This window comes from Myotis lucifugus, unplaced genomic scaffold, assembly GCF_000147115.1.
Source record: "Myotis lucifugus unplaced genomic scaffold, Myoluc2.0 scaffold_126, whole genome shotgun sequence".
Lineage (NCBI taxonomy): Eukaryota > Metazoa > Chordata > Mammalia > Chiroptera > Vespertilionidae > Myotis > Myotis lucifugus.
In genome coordinates this window covers 727,231-748,879 of record NW_005871174.1, presented here as the reverse complement: position 1 = coordinate 748,879, position 21,649 = coordinate 727,231, and the positions used below count along the sequence as shown (strand labels likewise).

At 38.7% G+C, this 21,649-nt stretch overlaps 1 protein-coding gene across 5 annotated transcripts in view; it reads right to left on the bottom strand.

Moving 5' to 3' along the window:
- Positions 1 to 21,649, bottom strand: part of KYAT3 (kynurenine aminotransferase 3) — a 68,168-nt gene that overhangs the window by 20,772 nt on the left and 25,747 nt on the right. For 3 of the 5 annotated variants that reach the window (XM_023758232.1, XM_006093899.3, XM_023758233.1), the window contains 6 exons: positions 15,803 to 15,861; positions 14,915 to 15,059; positions 11,788 to 11,937; positions 8,554 to 8,640; positions 7,666 to 7,791; positions 7,445 to 7,565 (listed from right to left, as the gene is read on the bottom strand). In XM_023758232.1, the coding sequence (XP_023614000.1) occupies positions 7,445 to 7,565; positions 7,666 to 7,791; positions 8,554 to 8,640; positions 11,788 to 11,937; positions 14,915 to 15,059; positions 15,803 to 15,861 (688 nt within the window). Of the gene's footprint in view, positions 1 to 7,444; positions 7,566 to 7,665; positions 7,792 to 8,553; positions 8,641 to 11,787; positions 11,938 to 14,914; positions 15,060 to 15,770; positions 15,862 to 21,649 lie in introns of all 5 variants that reach the window. The other 2 variants (XM_023758234.1, XM_023758235.1) reach the window with 1 other exon arrangement.

Here is a 21,649-nt window from a genome sequence, read left to right as displayed (position 1 = left end):
GAGATGACCACAGCACCGAGTGTGACTATAGTAACCAGAGGCAAAAAATAAAAAATAAATCTTTGCAGACCTGATGATTTAAAAAACTATATCCAGGATGGGATGAGGGCATGTGACCCGGGTAGGGGAGGCTGGGGGAAGGTCAATGGGTTGCGGGGGGGGGGGGGAAGAGATATATGTACTACTATGTGTAATACTTTAAACAATTAAATAAAAAGAAAGATAAAAGAAAAAAACAGTAAAAACAAACAAACAAACAAAAAAACTATATCCAGTATCAGCAAGTTTAGCTTGCAGTTACATCTGAAAGTTTATCCAGTATCCAAAAAAGACTTTATGTGCAAAGACCCATGTAACTGATCTATATCCAGTATCAGCAAGTTTAGCTTGCAGTTACATGGGTCTTTGCACTTCTCATTCAGGACCCATGATCCTTAAACCAGCCACAGAAACTATAACAGTTACTCACAGGCAACTTGGGCTTCAATAGAAGTCAGATAAAGATTAGAGGCATGATGAAAAGCACCACACCAGGGTTACAGCCTCTGTGCCATGAAGATGATGCTAATTCATGATCGGTGGCTACAGAGCCTTATTGTGTTATGGTGTACCAGTTAATAATGCGGATTTTTCTCACTAGATGGAGTTACACATATGTTGATATATATGCGATTTGATATGTATGCTGTTTTGTTGTATTGACAGCAAGCTTCAAAACTTCATATGTCAAATTTGCTGAAGGTTTTAACATCATAGATATTTTTATGCTTAAAAATGTCAAATTTCGTGCCAAAAAAAGAGCATTTGCGGAAAGTTATAATTCATTACTTTATTTTGAAGAAAAGTGCTGCTAAGTACTTCAGGAAGCTTATGGTGAACATGCTCCATCTCAAGATACTTGTGAACGCTGGTTTAAACGCTTTAAAAGTGATGATTTCAATGTGAAAGACAAAGAACGTCCAGGTCAACCGAAAAAGTTTGAAGACCAACAATTACAAGCATTATTGGATGAAGATGCATGTCAAACTCAAAAACAACTTGCAGAAAGATTAAACGTTGCTCAACAATTTCCGATCGTTTACAAGCAATGGGAAAGATTTTAAAGGAAGGAAAATGGGTGCCACATCAACTGAACGAAAGACAAATGGAAAACTGAAAAGTCATCAGTAAAATGTTGCTTCAAAAGCACGACATAAAGTCTTTTTTGCATCGAATTGTGACTGGTGATGAAAAGTGGATTTATTTTGAGAATCCCAAATGCACAAAATCATGGGTTGCTCCAGGTCAACCATCAACATCGACTGCAAGGCCAAATTGCTTCGGAGAGAAGACAATGCTCTGCGTTTGGTGGGATCAGGAAGGTGTGTTGTAATATGAGCTTCTAAAACCAGGTGAAACTGTTAATACTGATCGCTACTGACAACAAATAATCAATTTGAACCATGGTTTGATCGTGAAACGATTAGAATGTGCCAGGAAGACACGGCAAAGTAATTTTGCTTCAAGATGATGCACCATCACACACTTCAAAACCAGTTAAAGACACCTTAAAAGATCTTGCCTGGGAAGTATTAACCCACCCGCCATATTCACCAGACCTTGCTCCTTCAGATTACCACTTGTTCCAATCAATGGCACACGCATTTTCTGAGCAGTTCTTCAAAACATACGAAGAAGTGGAAAATTGGGTCTCTGAATGGTTTGCCTCAAAACAAGAAAAGTTCTATTGGAACGGTATCCACAAATTACCTGAAAGATGGGGGAAATGTGTAGCTAGTGATGGACATTACTTTCAATAATGCACTTTTGATGTTTCTCTTGAAATTATCGTGTTTTCTTTGATGACAAAATCCGCCATTATTAACCAGTACACCTATTAAAGAGCTACTATTGCACTCTGAAAATTGATGGAATAGCCATTTTGTATCTTTCATGTAACAAAGGCTACTGTATTTGCTAGAATAAGTTTTCATGCAACCGAATTACTCTCTAAATAATGAAATAGTAAATTCATTTTTTCCATAGTTTAACTTTATGGGCTGTTATAACAACTGAAAAATCTGAGTTAAAAATATGTCTTGTTATCTTTAGCAAATAATATTAGTTACACTGTTACCATGAGGGGCTTCTAATATAACATAAGGTTTAAATATAACACAGGTTTAAAAATAATTTCAAGATTATTTAAAGTAATCTTTGAGACAATATTGCTAAATGGAGTTAACTAAAACTCTAAAGCTTTGAGTCATTCTCACATAGGCATGAACATGGTTTAGGATGAATATTAAATTATATTTATTCATTAGGTAGATACCTCTCCCTCTCTGTTTAATCTAAACAAAACTTAGTAACTTTAACAAAATAATTTAATTACTTAAACAGAATTATTTTATTTAAAATAAATATTTATTTTAAATCAATCAAATAAACTTAAAATCATTTAAAATAAAATAATTAAATATCAATTTAATAAAAATTAATCTAAAAATATCTACCCAAAAGCCGTCTTTAACTCGGTTCATATAGATTTGCGGTGGAGTGCGGGAAACGTGTAAACTCGGGCCGATTGTAACTGCGTATTACCAAATATTTGTTTGTAATCCACCCTTTTGGTGGATGGAACAAAACCAAAAGACAGAGCCATCTTATATTTTGGCGGGAAATTCACCCGCACTCCAAGTGTTAAAATAAAATAATTAAATATCAATTTAATAAAAATTAATCTAAAAATATCTACCCAAAAGTAATTGTCCATATTGGCCGGAATAGTTCAAATGGCCCAAAACTGAGGTCAGCAACAAGACAGGTGAAGGTGAACTTTGATGCAATTTTGACACAGAATCACAGTTTGCTTCTGGCTTTTTCTGTTTAACACTCTACCTCCTAATTTGATCCTGATCAGCAGGCCTATAATTTCACTTGTCTTCAGACATTTGTGTCTCATAGACACTAAAACTTAGCAAGACTAAAGTATGAGTAGCAGGAATTTCCTTGGCTCAGCTCTTCCCCACAGATCTGCTCCCCCGTCTCCATCTCCATCTCTGGTGAAGGGCCTCATCACTGCTGAGTGGTCCAGGCTGGAGATCTCAGAATCATTCTTGCTTGTTCCCTTCCCACGTTTTAATGATATACTCTGTGCCCTGGAGTTTCCCCTTCTAAACAGTATGCATTTATCATCTCCACTACCAGGGCATCTGACTGACTGAGGATCCTCACCTGCAGCTGGTTCTTACCTTTTTTAAAACAAATCCAATCATGTAATCAATTCCCCTGCCTTGCCACAGCTTTTGCAGCAGTTCTCAAAGTGTGCTCACTGGTACTCTCTCTGGTGATCAAATTAATGTTTAGAACTTAAAAAATCAACTAAGTTTTCCTCAACAAGATTGTATTAAGCACTTACGATAAATCCTAGCACTTATCTGATAGTGAGTGCTACCAATAGTGAAACAAAGGAGCATTTACTAAATGAATATTAATGGCAGTATCAGAAAACCTCAAATGTGTTTATTTCAATAGCTCTTTGTTATGCAAAATAGGCAGAGAATTTTTATTGAATGATTTTTATTTATTTTATTTTTCAAGGTTGAATGATTTTTATATTGAATTTTAATTATTTAATTTCTGTCAGGGAAATTGCTTCTAGTTTCAGGGTGGAATGCAATATATCACTATTTCATGATGCAAACATTGTGGCTTCAAGGTGCTCTACCACTAAAGTAAGTTTCAGAACCACTGACCTATAAACAATAATACATATAAATGGAGCCACTTTAAAATGCAGCCATAGTTGCCATGTCAGAGGAACTGCCTTGCATGTCTTATGCCTCAATTTTTTTTGAACGGTAAAAACAGGACAAAATAACCTTTGGACTGGGCTTAAGCAACCTTGTGTTCCAAAGAACTGTTTTCAAAGATAATGAGGAATTAGTTATTAAGACTACTGGACTGATGACTACTGAAAATTAAAATTGTTGTTTAAAATTAACATGCTATGTGTATCAATAGAATTGCCGTTCTTCTATTGATGTCAGTATTCCCCTTACCTGTCTCATAAATGCCCATTGCCTTTGTCTCCTAATAGAACATTACTGGGGAGAAACCAAGATGGCGGCATAGGTAAACACCGGAGATTGCTGCCTCGCACAACCACTTCAAAAATACAACTAAAAGACGGAACGGACATCACCCAGAACCACAGGAAGGCTGGCTGAGTGGAAATTCTACAACTAGAAGGAAAGAGAAAACCATACCAAGACTCAGAGGAGGTGTGGTGCGGAAGTGAAATACTAAGGTACAGAGACACACGCGGAGAGGGCTGGCGGCTGAGGGCGTGGTTGTCTTTTTCAATTGGGAGGGAGTCTCAGGCTCTGAGCTCCAGTTCCAGGCGAGTCTCTGGGGACCTAGACTCATACGGGAGAAGCAGGACTGTCTGGCATCGGTCGGAACTCGAGGGCAGCTTTCTCTCGGAGGTACTTGCAGCGATTGCTGGGACACTGAGAAGCCGGGCCTCTGAAGGCAGGACTGAGAGCAGCCATAACTGCTCGCTCCGCCCGCCCTGTTGATCCCCTGGGACCCGCCCTGCCCAAGCCTTGCACTGAGGCATTTGCTGTATAGCCTCAGGCAGAGGCTAGATTAGCACCTCCCTAGAGCTCCAGGACAGAAGTTCTCCCACTGCAGACACAGCTGATTCTCACAGCTAATTGGCCTGGAGGTCAACCCTTCCCAGTGTTACTTGCAACAATCAAGGCTTAACTACAACAAGACTGTGCACAAAGACCACAAGGGGGAGCACCAAGAGTGTCCTCCTCAGGTAATTGGGGAGGCTGAACCACTGGGCCCCAGAGGACACTTAGCACAGAAAACCACTTTATCAACACAAGGAAGCATAAAAAATGCGGAGACAAAGAAACAGGACACAAATGACAGAAATGGAGGAAAGCAAACTGCTGGATATAGAGTTCAAAACCACACTTTTAAGGTGTTTCAAGAACTGTCTAGAAGCCGCCGATAAATTTAGTAAGACCCTCGAAAAGACTGGTGAGACCGCCGATAAATGTAGTGAGATCCTCAAGAAATCTAGTGAGACCCTTGATGTTGTGATAAAGGACCAACTAGAAATTAAGCATACACTGACTGAAATAAAGAATATTATACAGACTCCCAACAGCAGACCATAGGATCGCAAGAATCAAGTTAAAGATTTGAAATACGAAGAAGCAAAAAACACCCAACCAGAAAAGCAAAATGAAAAAAGAATCCAAAAATACGAAGATAGTGTAAGGAGCCTCTGGGACAACTTCAAGCATACCAACATCCGAATTATAGGGGTGCCAGAAGAAGAGAGAGAGCAAGATATTGAAAACCTATTTGAAGAAATAATGACAGAAAACTTCTACCTGGTGAAAGAAATAGACTTCCAAGTCCAGGAAGCGCATAGAACCCCAAACAAAAGGAATCCAAAGAGGACCACACCAAGACACATCATAATTAAAATGCCAAGAGCAAAAGACAAAGAGAGAATCTTAAAAGCAGCAAGAGAAAGAAAGTCAGTTACCTACAAGGGAATACCCATACGACTGTCAGCTGATTTCTCAACAGAAACTTTGCAGGCCAGAAGGGAGTGGCAAGAAATAGTCAAAGTGATGAATGCCAAGAACCTACAACCAAGATTACTTTATCCAGCAAAGCTATCATTCAGAATTGAAGGTCAGATAAAGAGCTTCACAGATAAGGAAAAGCTAAAGGAGTTCATCACCACCAAACCAGTATTAAATGAAATGCTGAAAGGTATCCTTTAAGAAGAGGAAGAAGAAGAAAAAGGTAAAGATACAAATTATGAACAACAAATACACATCTATCAACAAGTGAATCTAAAAATCAAGTGAATAAATAATCTGATGAACAGAATGAACTGGTGATTATAATAGAATCAGGGGCATAGAAAGGGAATGGACTGACTATTCTTGCGGGGGAAAGGGGTGTGGGGGATGCGGGAAGAGACTGGACAAAAATCGCGCACCTATGAATGAGGACAGTGGGTGGGGAGTGAGGGCAGAGGGTGGGGTGGGAACTGGGTGGAGGGGAGTTATGGGGGGAAAAAAGAGAAACAAATGTACTAATCTGAACAATGAAGATTTAATAATTTAAAAAAAGAACATTATTGGGGCTTTCGCCTGAATTAATGATTCCAGAATAGCTATTCTTATTGATCTCAGTAAATGCTTGTTGTCTCTCATTTTGAAAGACCGTTTGATTTTTACACTCCTCAACAGTTTACTCTATTTTCATATACAAAGTCCTTCAGAATCACCCTACTTTCCCACTGTCATACCTGCCAGTCACTGTAACACACCCTTAGAAACCACTGATCTTTCTTAAGTTTATCTTGATCTTTCATGCCTTTTTGCCACAGTACTGTAAGTTTATCTGATAGGGATTTTCTTCCTACTTCCATCTTTTGCCCACTCCTTTGTTGAGCCCCACAAACATTTGCTTTCCCCTCTATCTCTACAGCAGTTTATAATGCACCATAGGGATGATTATGATGCTGGAAATATATATTTATATATAAGTGCACTTTTTAAATTATTGGTTTCTGCCATAGTGATTTTAGTTATCCTTCCCTTAAACTTTTCATACCTCCTATTTATTTATCCAACAATTAATTTCTGATCATCTACCATGTGCAAGACCCTATACTGGGAACTGAGGACTCAGACACCCAAACAAACAAAAATCCTTTCCTTATTGTAGAAGTAAAATATATAGATCCTGGTATTTGCTATGGAGGAAAAATCAAAACAGAACAGAAAAAGGACAAAGCAAATGCTGGAAGGAGAGGTGTAACTGTGGCCCTAAAAACTGACACCTGAAAAGAGACCTGAGGGAGGTGAAAGACTGAACTCTGTGTACCTTGGAGGGAAAAGTCTTTTCAGGCACAGGAAGGGCAAGTGCAAAGAGTTCATATAAATTTGGGTTACCCCCGAAGACACCATGGCCTTTGTGAGATGGCCCAGTCATAGTGGCAAAGTCCTAGGCAAGGGCCAAGCAGCACTAGCTCACTGTCCCTGTGATTTCTGCCCATTGACCTGGCGACTTGCTCAGCAGAGACCATCCAGTTCAGGAACAAGTTAGCTCCTGTGTCTTATGTACCCAGTTAGAGCTGGATTTTTTGATAAAAAGCCACGGATATAGGCAGTACTGCTTCTCTGGTTTTGTAGTGTTATAGTGTGATCCCAAATCTCTCCCCTTAAGTATGCACTGTCTGTCCTTCAATCTGCTCATTAACTCACTCAAGCACCATTTATTCAAATCTCATGTGTAAGTACTCATACGACACCCACTACAAAGATTGTGTTAAAGCTGTTCTGGGATCCTTCCCAATCGGTTGTTGCACACATGCCCGAACACATTTAGGTTTGTAACTCTATATAATGATCAGTACCTATTTTTAAATGCTTATTTCCAGAATATACAAGCCATTCATAAACCTCATCACTGATGCAGAGTGTGTCATGTTTGATGCAAAGGTCAGCAATTAGCTGGAGTTCTTCTTTGGTGTACACCTATGCATATTAAAGGAAACAAGAGCAGAGCAATTATTCTTCACCATGTGAGAAAACGATGGATCAGAAGACTGTATAAAGAGATCAAAGACTCACTTACTTTGCCAATGGGGTTATGTGGAGTATTGAGTATAATAGCTTTGGTTTTGGAGTTAAATTTACTTGCCAGTTCTTTGGGATCCAATGTCCAGTCAGAGCTAGACCATTTTTTCCCATCCATAGGTTTCTAAGCATGAAGAATAAAGATGTGATTAATTCAATTAATTCATGTTTGCTGTCTTACAAATAAATAACCCAATAAAGAAAAAAAGTCAGAGAAAGGAGTGGCAAATGTAATTGAATAAATGACTAACCAAAAAAATAAATAAACTAAACAGAAATAACTAAGCTTTCATTCTGCCTTAAGAGCCCAAGAGGACTTGAGTCTCATGCTCACACCTGTTAAACAGAAAAATGGACCCTGACAACATTAACAGCTGTTAGAGTGCCCATATTCCTTCAAAGGAGCCAGAGACAACTATGGTTAACATGGCTCATACTATAAGACTAGCAGAAGATTCTGTGATTCACCTTAGTATATTACTTATTTTAAAAAGACAATGGTACTATATGATATTCCTAAAGATAAAGAATTCAATAAGCATTTATTGAGCACCCATCATTGCCCTGCACTGCTAGTCACTGGGGAGCAGTGCTAGAAAAGTGAGTCAGAAATGGTCTCTAATCTGGCTGTGCTCCATCAGTGGGGGAGACGAATAACCACAAAAGATAATATTACATACAATGTGGATGCTAACACAACAGAAACACACGGCAAACACATGATAAATTAATAAAAGTTCCCCCTCAACGCTCGTTGTTAACTTCAGTCAGAGTAGAGATAATATAGAAAAACCCCAAATGTAATCAAAGTGGAAGCTTTATCGGTGACAAAGTAATTGGTATTTTCAAACTTCTTAAAGCATGTGAATGGTATTGATGAACTTACAGATCTTAAAGAAATATAAACAGGTGTTGCTCCAGCCATTTTCACCATGGGCTCATAGCAGTCATAGAAAGGCACGATTATTATGACCTGAAATACATCCAAATAAGATCACATCATATCAATCATGGACTCATTTAACAAATACCGTGTAACTGCTACGTGTGAGGCACTATACTGCAAGCTGAGAGGCAGCATGTAGCTAACATCAGAATAGAAGAGACTTTGGGTATAAACCCATTGGGAGCCTTCACTGGAGTCGCTGACCTCTTAGGGAGATCAATAGAAAGGTTTGCAGTGGGGACCTGGGAATTGCATGCAGTTTTATATGAGCATAAGTAGATTTTTGAGGGGAAAAGGGCCATAGCGCTCATCACATTCTCAAACGGATGTCCAGCCAAAAACATTAAGAGTTCATTTAAATTCCAAGGTAGGAAATAAAATGTCAGATGGTGGCAGAAGCCAGACTATAAAGAAAAAGAACACTGCAATGCTCTCCGTGGTGCAGTACTAATTTCTAAGTATTATCTTGAAAGTAAAGATTTTCCCTTTCCTCAAAAGCATCCAGAAACAAAGAGTGGATGCAGGGAGACCAGTTGGGATGCTATTGTTATTGTCTGATACCACATTTCCCCTGCCAGGTGACATGTCTGGATTCTGTCTTTTTTCCTAGTCCCTGGTATGTATACTCCTGGTCCCTTTGCCCCTGTATGCTCTCTCTCCATCACTCATGGGCTGGCTTCCAGGTCAGTGGGCCAATCCAGCCAGCCCAGCCAGTGTCCCTCCCACAATCTGCCAGCCTGAATCTGCATCCTGACCCTTTGCTTTTCTATAAGGAGAGTTTGAACACATAATTATATACATTCAAATGTTCTTTTTTACACCTAGCAATATTTCACAAAAATTTCATATAATTATAGTTTAAATATTTATTGTTTTAATGGCTATTTGAGAGCCTGTTGAATTCTAGAGTAGTTTTCTTATTGTTTGCTTGTATAAATAAAATGTTATGTCCATTTGTAAGTATGTGTGGTTTCTCTTTCTTTAAATAGTCCGTTGAATAAATTCAGATGATTGCTAAAGTAAAGGGTGCAAACATCTTTCCATATATGGCAACTGTTTTTGAAAAATAGGGCAAGAGCAATTTATAATTTCACAAGTTAATCGTAAGCTGTCTTGTTTAACGTTTTGTTGGGTAAATGGTTCCTAATTATTGTTCTAAATTCACACTTTTTACTGTTTGTATTTCTGATGATTCCTGTTTAAGGCCTTTCTCTCTGGAATAAAAGAGGCCCTCACATCCTGAAGGCCCTTTGTTTGTCCTAGTCATTGTACCTACTATACAATGTGCTATGTTAGGTGTTGGGTACGCAGAGGAACAAGTTTTCAATTAGTCTGTAAAATTCTTTGGGACTAAGACGACCTATCTTTGTAACCCTGGTGAGAAACATAGGGAGAGCTTAGAAAAGGAGGCAGGAAGGTAGAACTGAACCAATGTACTTGACACTCTTCACTGTGATTGCTTCATGTTTACAATGGGACTATTCCCCTCCCTCTTAAAGAATATTTATTGAGCACTCACTATTTTTTAAAATGTTTTAATGATTTTTTTTTTTAAAGAGAGAGAGGAAGAGAGAGGGAGGGAGAGAGAGAGATAGAAACATTGATTGGCTGCCTTCTGCATGCCCCTACTGGGGACTGAGTGTGCAACCTGGGCATGTGTGCATGGGATGATGCTCAATCCACTGAGCCACACCAGCTGGGATGGGCGTTCACTATTTTAGGTGATGGTAGTACAGTAGTAAACCAGTTCTGGAACTCAGTCCTCTGAGACTCTTATAATAAACAAGAAAACAAGAAAGTAAATGAAATAATTTTGGATAGTAATCAATGTTAATAAAGACAATAAAATAGGTCAACATCATACAAAGTGACATGTCTGGTTTCAAAATATTAGATAAAGTGATCAGGGAAGAAAGACTAGAGAAGAGAAGGCCAAGGGCTGAGCCTTGGCATCCTCCAACAGAGTAGCAGAGAAGGCGGTGGCAGCAAAGGATTAGCTACATCAAAGTATAAGGAAAAAATGCAACTATTTTATAGGATTAAAGGATATTTTTATATCAAAGTTTGACTGTACTTCCTTTACATGTTCCCTTTAGCTTATTGCCTTGGATTTGAGGTATAAAACAATATAACTCAGAGTGATAGTGATTTTTTTTAATGAAAAAGGTACAGATAAAGTGCTAGCAGGGTTCAAACAAAGGAATTAGCAATATAGGTCATGGTGAGTATTTATTCTTCAGACACAGCCTAAGCAACCCCTCTCTGGAGCTTTCCAGACCTACTTCTTCCCTTTGTCCCCACCATAACCCAGACATCCTCGTGCTGATGATCACACCGCATTCCTCTTCATCTGTTTACACGTCTATCTCCTTTATTAGACAGAGTGCCTTCCATGCATAGACTGCCTTTTAAAAATCTTCCCTCCCACAGAGCTTAGCATAGAGGAGATCCTCAGCAATTTTTGAATAAATGAAAGAGGTCAGGCAGTCCTGAAGCAGGGGTATTGGAATGATAATGGGGACGTAGGGGTAGAGCTGACTGAGCTCGGTGCCAAAGTGGGTCTTACACCACAGGACTAAACAGCAGAGAGACTCAACCGTCCTGTTACACATTCCTCACGCCATGCTGCCAACAGTACTGGGCGAAAAAGGACAGGACCAAATACTTGCTGATTAAGTTCAGAGGAAAGGTTATTTTAGCAGTGCAAACTAAGATTAATTTTCCCCATCATTTCTGGCCTCTTCCACCTGCCTTTATCTAAATAAGCTTTAAGAATGAGAATAAAGTACATGCAACAAAATGGATGAATCTCACAGGCAAAATGAAAGAAGCCAGATTCAAGAGTATATACTATATGATGGTATTATATCCAGTTAAAGAGCAGGTGATAGAAGACAGAAGAGTGGGTATTTCTGGGAGAATATAGACTAGAAAGGGGCAAAAGGGTGCTGGGAATGTATTATATCTTCTTCTGGTTTGTGGTTATGGAGATACACATAAACATATGTAAAAATTTATTGAGCTGTACATTTAAGATTTGTGAACTTTACTGCATATGCATTATACTTCAAAAATAAAAAAAATAAAAAATAGCATAAAACAAGTAAAAGATTCAAAGGCAGGACAAATAACAATGATGAATTGGGTAATATGGTAATGTTAACTAATACTTACTTCATCCCCCTCATCAATTAATCCTTGAATGGCACTAAAGAGAGAGCCATATGCTCCTACTGTCACAAGGATTTCTTTATTTGGATCGATCTGCTTTTGATACAACTTTTCATATAAGCAGGACAGAGCTTTCACAAGTGGTGGATGACCCTGTTGAAGAAAAAAGAAGAAAAAAACCTTGATTATGGGAACTACTTCTTTGAAGTAATTTGGCTCTAAAATTGAAACTTAAAAAAACCTGGGTTTTTATAATTATCCAAAGAATATTTTTTAATTGGCAGTTAATTAAAAAAAAAATTTTTCCCTATGACCAGAGGGTTCCTACATGAATGGCCAGGAAGACTTGCTAATGATTAAAAACTTCCTATTAAATTATTGATTTTAGAACACAGAATTTAAAGTTATTTGCTTTGATTAAAAATTGACTTCAACATCAAATATATTTTTGACATTTTGATAGTAATTAGATCACATTTAATGACTATTTTTGACAGTAATCATATGGGATAGAGTTGGATATTTTTCCTAGTTAAAATCAGCCAGGAACCGGCATTAACTATATATCTCATCCCTTAATTCTGTTCTTCCAAGTTACAGTAGAACAGGCTATTCCAACCAATGGACTAAGATGAGAGAAAAGAAATTCACCAAAAAAAATGCACATTAGTGTTGGCAACACATGTGAGGAAGAAGTGGAACGTTATTCACATTGAGAGCCAAGAGAGCAGTAGTTACCCGGGAGAACAACTTGAACATGAGCACTGAGGGGACTGTAAATGCACCAAGTCTGAGACGTGGGGAGGCCTGACTTCTTAGCTCCTCCCCAATCTTCTCTGCCATGTTCTGTTCCCTTCTTTCCTTCTCTTTCTTCCCCCTCCTGTTCCCCCTTTTGTCTTCTTAGGTATCAAAGTCAATATTTATTTATTTTTATTTTTATTTTTTTAAATATATTTTTATCGATTTTTTACAGAGAGAAAGGGAGAGAGATAGAGAGTCAGAAACATTGATGAGAGAGAAACATCAACCAGCTGCCTCCTGCACACCCCCTATTGGGGATGTGCCCGCAACCCAGGTACATGCCCTTGACCGGAATCGAACCTGGGACCTTTCAGTCCACAGACCGACGCTCTCTCCACTGAGCCAAACCGGTCTTGGCAATATTTATTTTTTCTATCCAGCAGTACTTCCTCTTTTTGCTTTAGGGGAACCACCTGGTTTTCTGTCACTTGCGAGAGTGTCCAAGTGCAGGTAACATGCCTTTGCTTGGAAAGCACCTGGGCTCCGGAGGGATGGACTGGGTCAGGATGCAGGAGAGGGAGGCTGGATGGGTACACCCCAGGCTTGTGAGGTAAAAGGGCCTTAGGTTCCTTGTAAGTTGTCCACCCCGGTTCATATGAAGAAAAGGAGTCATTTTTTTGGTCAAAGTTGCATTTATTTGCCACCTTTTTATTCCTTTCAGAATATTGACTAGTATGCCCCAGACCCTCACTGTGTTAAAATCAATAAAAACAAAGCTATAGCACATTTTTCATATTTTGAAATTAGGAGATATTATCATATTAGAGAAACTGGGTATAATTAATAATAGAAGAGGTAATAGAACATAATCAGTAAACTAAAAAACAATAATGAGAGAAAAAGACAGCATAAATTCAAGCTAAAAAATAGACATGAATTGTGCAAAGAGTAAGAGAAGTTTGTTACCACTCTCAGAAACCCAAAATTTCCTTTAAATACCATGTCTAACTAATTCTTGCAAAGCATGATTTGAAAGCAATTATCATTCTTTTCTTAGGACGATAAGGGTCTGTGTTTTTTAACGTTTTTAATTACAAAAATAATTCATGCTTCATATAATAATTAAACTAGGCAAAGATATGTAAAGAAAAATTATTATTTCTCCTCATTATCACTTCCTTCCCTTCCCCTGAGGTGACTGATGTCCTCAGCCTGGTGTCAGTGCAACACCATCCCCAGTGCTTATACCAAGATAAAAACACACACACATATGCACTCATATATGTCTACAAAAACTGGGAAATACCTAAATAAATGGGCATGGCTATGTTCTAATAAACTTTATTTAAAAAGTCAGGAGTGCATCAGACTCAGACACAGGCCATAGCTTGACAAACTCTGCTCTGAATCAATTTAGGTTAAATTATCATTTTGACAATATTTAGTCTTTTTTTAAAAAGATTGCCACCCAAGGATGTTTATTGGTTTTAGTGAGAAAGGAAGGGAGGGAGGGGAGAGAGAGAGAGAGAGAGAGAGAGAGAGAGAGAGAGAGAGAGAGAGAGAGAGAAACAACACATCAATGTGTGAGAGAGAAAAAGCAATTGGTTGCCTCTTGGATTGAACATATAACCTTTTGGTATATGGGACAATGCTCCAACCACTTGGGCCACCCAGCCAGAGCAATATTTAGTCTTTTAATTCATGGACATCATATATCACTCCATTTATTTAGGTATTAATTTCTTTCAGGTGTGTATTATTGATTTCAGTGTACAGATTTTACATTTTAAAAATTCAATTCTAAATATTTCATGGTTTTGGATGCTATTGTAAATGGTCTGTAAGAAATTTTAATTTCCAACTATTCATTTTTCATGTATATAAATATAATGGATTTCTGTATATTGGCCTTGTGTCTTACAACCTTGCTCAATTCACTTAATAGGTTGTGGTAGCTGATATTTTGTATGTTTTTCTAGGAAATCTCTGGATATCCTGGGCATTTACTAGTGAACACAGAAGGATGGGGGTTGGGCTGAGGTAGAGTAGAAGAAAGAAAGTAGTTGGAAATAGAAGATAATTAAGAGGCCAGTGCTGAGGCTGCATAGGTGGTAATGGGAAAGAAACACATGTCTCAACAATACTCTCCCTCCCTGGTTGCCACAGGACCACTCCAACAGCAGCAAAGGAAGGAAGGGGGCAGCCCCTCCACAGCTGGAAGTAGGGGACAGCTCATCCTAGCAGACAAGGGAAAGGGAGCGGTTCCTTGGTTATCAGGTTGGGACAGTTGGTCCCGGAAAGCCAATTATATAGAAGTGAGAGAAGTCTGTCCATACACAATACAATATAAATTACAAGCTCACACCCCACTCGGTCCTCCTATACTTACAAAGCCCCGTGTATATTGATTCAGGCTATCAATTGCTGCAATCTTTGATAATTCTTCCTTCACATATAGAGGAGGGGGTATATCTGGAAGGCCTTGGCCAAGATTCACAACAGAGGGGTCTGCAGCCAACTTGGTAAATTCAATCCTAAGATAAGAAATACTAATATCAGAGATCAACCAAAGGACTTGCATGCATGCATATAGGCCTAACCAATGGACACAGACACCAGGGGGTGAGGGCATGAGTGTGTGTGTGGGGCAATGGAGGGATAAGGACACATATGAAATACATTAATCAATAAAGAAAAAAAAATAAAGTAAAATAAAAATGCTAATATTAATAAGCACTATAATTAAGAGCTAACTTTTTATACCTCATAATCTTATTATATAACTTAAAAATAAGACCTGCTTTATATTTTTAAAAAACGAGTTCTCAACAAAAATTTTATCATCTACAAAATGACTTCATTTAATAAAAAGATAGCTGAACAAATAAACTTAGCTTTTCTTACAAATCTCAATTCCATGATACACATACTTTGATCATATAGATATTTTTCTCAATCATACCAGCCCCGCTAGGTTCTCCTATTAACTGCTAAAGACTGGAGCTAATAAGAAAAGTTCATGGATTAGATGGTAAGTTCCATGAGGGCAGCAACCAAATTTGTCTTTTCTCTGCCTATTTCTAGTGCCTGGCACAGCTCTTGGCACATGTGTATGCATCATTAACTTCCTTCCATTTCCATTTAATGGATGAATTAAAATAAGTTGATTTATTCCTTTGTTTATTGAGACAAGGCTAAACATTCCCAAGTAGGGATAGAAAAACGGTAGGAAAAAAAAAACTCACCAAAGTATTATTGTTGATTCTAAGGTACTCACCACACATTACCATCAAGGCCTTCAATTCGTTTTGCATTTTTAAATTTCAAAGACATTTTCTGAAAGGTATAAATATTAAAAAGGTGTTTCAATTTCTTTAATCAAAAATTTAAAATGTCAGAAATTCATGGGTAACACTTTACCCAATTGTCAACCTAGAAAAAATAATACCATAAATATAAATGCTAGACCCCAACAAAAAAATTCTGAAGAGGAATTCATCTCCCACCTACTGTCCTAAGGAGTGCTTTTTCTTACACACGTTAGATGTCTATAATCTCACGTAAGAGCCAAAGTACCATCCTTTCCTAAAAAATAAAACAACTTAAAGACCTGAAATGTACTAAAGAGAATAATAATAATAATAAAGTCAGTTTTAAAAAATACCTTGAGTCTGAGGTTCATTTTAGGTAAGATGTACTAACAGTTTCACAAGTAAGTTTCTCCTATGACACACAGGAAGCACTCAACAAATGGCTTTAAAACTACTTAATCACAAAATAATAATAGCAACTAATGTAATTGACTGTGTATGTACCAGGCACTGTTCTAAGTGTTTTTACATAATTACCTCATGTAAAAGTCACAACAACAACATGTAATGGTTCTATTAGTATCTGTAATTTACACGTGAGGAAAGTGAGGTACAGAGAGGATAAGATCACATAACTGTACACATCTGCCCTCGTTTCTAACAGCTAATGACATTTAAACCGAAACAGATGCAACTCAGGGTTTGAAGCCAGGCAGGCTGATTCCAGAACACATACTCAGAACTATTTCCGTGTACTGTCTTTTTCGTAACACGACCTTTTAAAGAAATTATAAGAATGCTGCTTCTTTAAAAAATTATATTAGAATGCTGGCTGTGTGGCTCAGTTGGTTGGAATGTCGTCCCAAGCACCAAAAGGTGGTGGGTTCAATTCCCGGTCAGGCTACATGCCCAGGATTGACATTCCATCCCCAATCCGGGTGTGTGAGGGAGGCAACTGATCAATGTTTCTCTCTCACATCAATGTTTCTTTCTCTCTCAAATCAATACAAAAATAAGAAAAAAATTATATTAGATATCAAATTCGTTCTATTTAACATTGAGCAGGCTAGGGATGTCATAGAAAAATATTCAAAGTTAAAAAAAACACACCAGAGAATAACTCACCAGAGGCCCCTTAAAAAAAGAAAAATATTCAAAGTTAAAATTATAGTAAAGCATACAATTTTTTAGCTCTTTAGATTCTAGAATTAAGTTTATACTATCTCTCAAAAGCATTGAATTAGCTTTGAGTTCATTGTTAACAAGCTGCTGAAAATAAAAAAATGATTGGCAGCATATTTGCAAAGATTATCCTAATAGAATATTAAAGTAATTTTATTTCAATCTGTGGGGAAGATAATGATAATGGTTATTAAATAGACCATTGTTCTCATTCTATTCCCAATAATGGAGCCAAGAAAAATACCTTTTCACTCTCATATTTTTAATCTTTGAAACTCCAGTGAGGTAAATCACATGCAAATTCTCCAGAGGTTAATGTGCCTTCCAGAAGAGCATTATGAGTAAGTACCCACATGCACGTGATGCTATTCTAGAGGCTATACTTACAAAACTAAGAAGTCCCAGAATGATAGATAGAAAAAGATAGTTTAACAATTGTCCTTTGCCATCTCGAAAAAATGTTTAAAACTTAGTAATTCATTCAGTGACTATAAACACAGAATACAGATTCATATATTAAAAAGTCAGCACAGTCTGCAGTAGATAATTTTGACACAATTTTACTTAAACTATTTAGATGAGTGAGAGGAAATGCATTTTCACATTGACCTTTCTTTAAAATTTGTGGCTAGAACAGCCTCCTCTCACTACTCTCCCTGACTCTGCTCCTTCCCAACTCTCCGCCTCAGCCATTCCAATATTTCAAATATTGTATGTTCTCTCTCATTTCCACAGCTCCACAGGTGATCATTCCTCTACCCAAATTGGTCTCTCTATACCAATGTTTCTTAAGGTCTTTTCCATAAGTGCCCCTCCCCCAAAAGAGACAGTTGAGGCATTTGTTCTAATCATCTCCCCTGTTCCCCCATTAAATATTAAGGAATAAAATTTTGTCACACAGAGTTGAGCTTTGTTTGCATGGTCTCAAAACATTGTAATAGCTAAGGTTTATTTCACCTGCCAAGCACCAATTTTCTCTCCCTTTGGGGCAACAAAATCCCCCAAATATGAGAATACATGTTCTATACTCAATCTAATCCCTGGTCCCCACCATTTCGGCCCTGCACTTAGCTAACTCCTATTCCATCTGCCACCTTCAGTTCCCAAGTTAGACTTTATTGTCTACAGAAAGCTTTTATGATTCTCCAAGTCAGGGTTAAGCACACCTCCTATGTGCTCCTATTAAATGGAGTACTTCCCAGCATATACTACAAAACACTAATTTTTTCGTTTATTCGTCTGTATCCTTCCTTAGACTGTAGGCTCTATGAGAACAATTGCTAGTTTGTTCACTGATCATTGTATCAATTAGGTTTCTGAAACAGGATCAATAGGATGTGCACATATATAGTGATTTATATTAAGGAATTGGGTCATGCAATTTGTGGGGGTTGGCAAGTTCAAAATCTGCAGAACAACCCTGCAGGCTGGAGCCCCAAGAAAGAGTTGATGCTGTAGCTTGAGTCAGAAGGGGATCTGCAGGTAGAATTCCCTCTTCCTGGGGAGGGAGGGACCTCAGGGATTTGTCTTTGAAGGCCTTCAACTAATTGGATCAGGCCCACCCCTTCATGGAGGGCAATTTGCTTTAAAGTCTACTGATTTAAATGTTAACCTCATCTGAAAAATGCCTCACAGAGACAGCTAATCTGGTGTTTGAACAAATCTCTGGGTGCTGTGGCCTAGCTAATTTGACATAAAATTAACCGTTACAGTGTCCAACATATAGTACTATGCCTATCACATAGAAAGTTTTCAACAAATAGCTAATGAATGAATGAAAAAACCCACATACTTAGCTTAAGTTAGGTACTTATTGTGATAGTCAGCTTAAGTTAATTTATGCTTCAGTAACAAATGACCCCAAGATTGTGGTGGCTTAAAACATAAAGGTTTTATTTCTTTTCTTTTTTTTAATTTTAGACATTTCTCATAGCAATGTTTTTTTTGCTGTTTTTTAAAATATATTTTTATTGATTTCAGAGAGAAAAGGAAAGGGAAAGAGAAAGAAATATCAATGATGAGAGAGAATCATTGATTGGCTGCCTCCTGCATGCCTCCTACTGGGATTGAGCCCACAACCTGGGCACGCGCCTTGACCAGAATCAAACCCGGGACCCTTCAGTCTGCAGGCCGACGCTCTATCTACTGAGCCAAACCAGCTAGGGCCATTGCAGTTGTTATAAGATGAGGTCATTAGGGTATGACTGATGTCCTTACAAAAAGGGGAAATTTGAAGACAGATTGGCATCTAGGGAGAATGCCACATGAAGATGAAGGTGGAGAGTGAAGTGATGTGTGTACAAATCAAGGAACACCAAAGATTGCCAGAAAACCACCCGAAGCTAGAGGAGAGGCATCGAACAGATTCTTCCTCACATTCCTCAGAAAGAACCAACCCTGCCAACACCATGATCTTGGACTTCTATCCTTAAAACAGTGAGGTAATACATTTCTGTTGTTTAAGCCACTTAGTCTGAGACTTTGCTAAGACATCCCAAGGAAACTACTACAGTGATGAAAATGTGTAAGACATCCCACATGTCCAAAGGCATCAAAACCTAGCAGTTGGTGCAAATACTCTCAGTCTAAGAATTACTTTCCATAGTAAATCCAGTTTTAGGAAATTAAAATAAACCTAGAATTCTATGGAGAATGAATTGTGACACAGGTGTAAAATGACACATCTATAGAGCCTGTATAATTTATGGATTAGCTAATTCTATAAAGTGGATTTTGCTTCCTGGTATACATATACTGTTTTACTGTGTTATAAACACAAACTTCCAGTGAAATAATAAGCCTTTTTATTTTAGGCTAAAAAATGTAGTTCTATGAAATCACCACTAGATGCCACTCTTGGAAGACATGAGACAAGGTTATTGTTACAAAGTCTTTAACTGTTTACTGCAATGGTGCTGGAACAAGGAAAGTTTGGAAAGAAGGAAAAACTATTACCCATTCTTATAGGATCCGAGCACACTTAGGTTTCAATTGTATATATTTTGAAGACTCTTCCTGTAAGAGTTGATGCATTTAGGTGGGATAGAACAGGTGTACAAAGTCTTCTCAAAGGATAGGTTGAAGCCTTGGAAATCAAGGCTGTTGGTATCTCCGAAGCATGGGTCCTGAGTCAAGTGTAAGAGAGATAAAGAGTGCAAGTAAAAGCCAGAAACAGAAATAACACAGGTAATGGTTGGTGAGCTGAAGGTAATAATCAGAAGTGAGAAACAGATGGGTTCAAGTACTTCAAGGCTAGGCCAGGACAGAAAGTGAGCATCTGCACAATGGGCACCCCTTTAATGAGGTGCCTGGCTGCTGGGGTAGCCAAATCATTTATTATCTTTTAGCTCTAAAAGATAGTTGTTTATAGTTGTAATCACTTTAAAAATAATATTTTGCGCCCTAACCGGTTTGGCTCAGCGGATAGAGCATCGGCCTGCGGACTGAAGGGTCCCAGGTTCGATTCTGGTCAATGGCATGTAACTTGGTTGCGGGCACATCCCCAGTGCGGAGTGTGCAGGAGGTGGCTGATCGATGTTTCTCTCTCATCGATGTTTCTAGTTCTCTATCCCTCTCCCTTCCTCTCTGTAAAAAATCAATAAAATATATTTAAAAAAATATTTTGCCTTTCTCTTAAGAGCATCATAAATGTTTTATAAATTTTCTTAGTCATAAAATTTTTACTTTGAACTGGTAGGGAATATTTCAGGTTGATCATGTATCACACTTTGTTCATTCACTTCCCTATTGTTGGGATATTTGTTCTTCCCAGTGTTTTGCAATTGCAGGTTTTGTGAATCTACTGTGCACTTAATTATATGGTGTCTGCTCTGTTTCCTTTAAAGTTTGATATGGACGGTGAAGGCCCTATCTATACTAATAAAAGGTTAATATGCTAATTAGACTTACCGGAAGTCATTCCAGACATCCTTCTGTCCTTCCGGACCAAGGCGGGCCGGAGCGAAGCCAGATCCCAGGCACCTGCCGGCAGCCACAGGGGAGATGGCCGGGTCCTGGGTGCCTGCCAGCGGCCTAAGCGAAGCCCGGGTCCCAGTTGCCAGAGGGAAGATGGTGCAAGAGTAGGTCTTCCTTCCCCTGCCGGCACTGGCTTCTCTCTGGCACCTGGGACCCGGACTTCCCTTGCAGCCCCGGCTTTGTCTGGAAGGTCATCCGAAAGAACCTCTGGTCTAATTAGCATATTACACTTTTATTATTATAGACTAGAGGCCTGGTGCACAAAAATTTGTGCATTCATGGGGGGCGGGGGGGTCCCTCAGCCCGGCCTGTGCCCTCTCACAGTCTGGGACCCCTCAGGAGATAACGACCTGCTGGCTTAGGCCTGCTCCCGGGTGGCAGAGGGCAGGCCCAATCCCTAGGAGCAGCCCCTGGTCGGGCTCAGAGCAGGGCCGATTGGGGAGTTGGGGAGCTCCCCCCTATCAGGCACAGAGCAGGGCTGATCAGGGGATTGGGGTGCCTTCCCCGGTCACGAAAAGAGCAGGGCGGATAGGGAGGTTTGTGCCCGCCCCCTGTCACACACAGAGCGCAGGGCGATCAGGGGGTTTGTGGCTGCCCCCTGTCACACTGATCCTGGTGCTGGGAGGCATATTACCCTTTTACTATATAGGATAGAG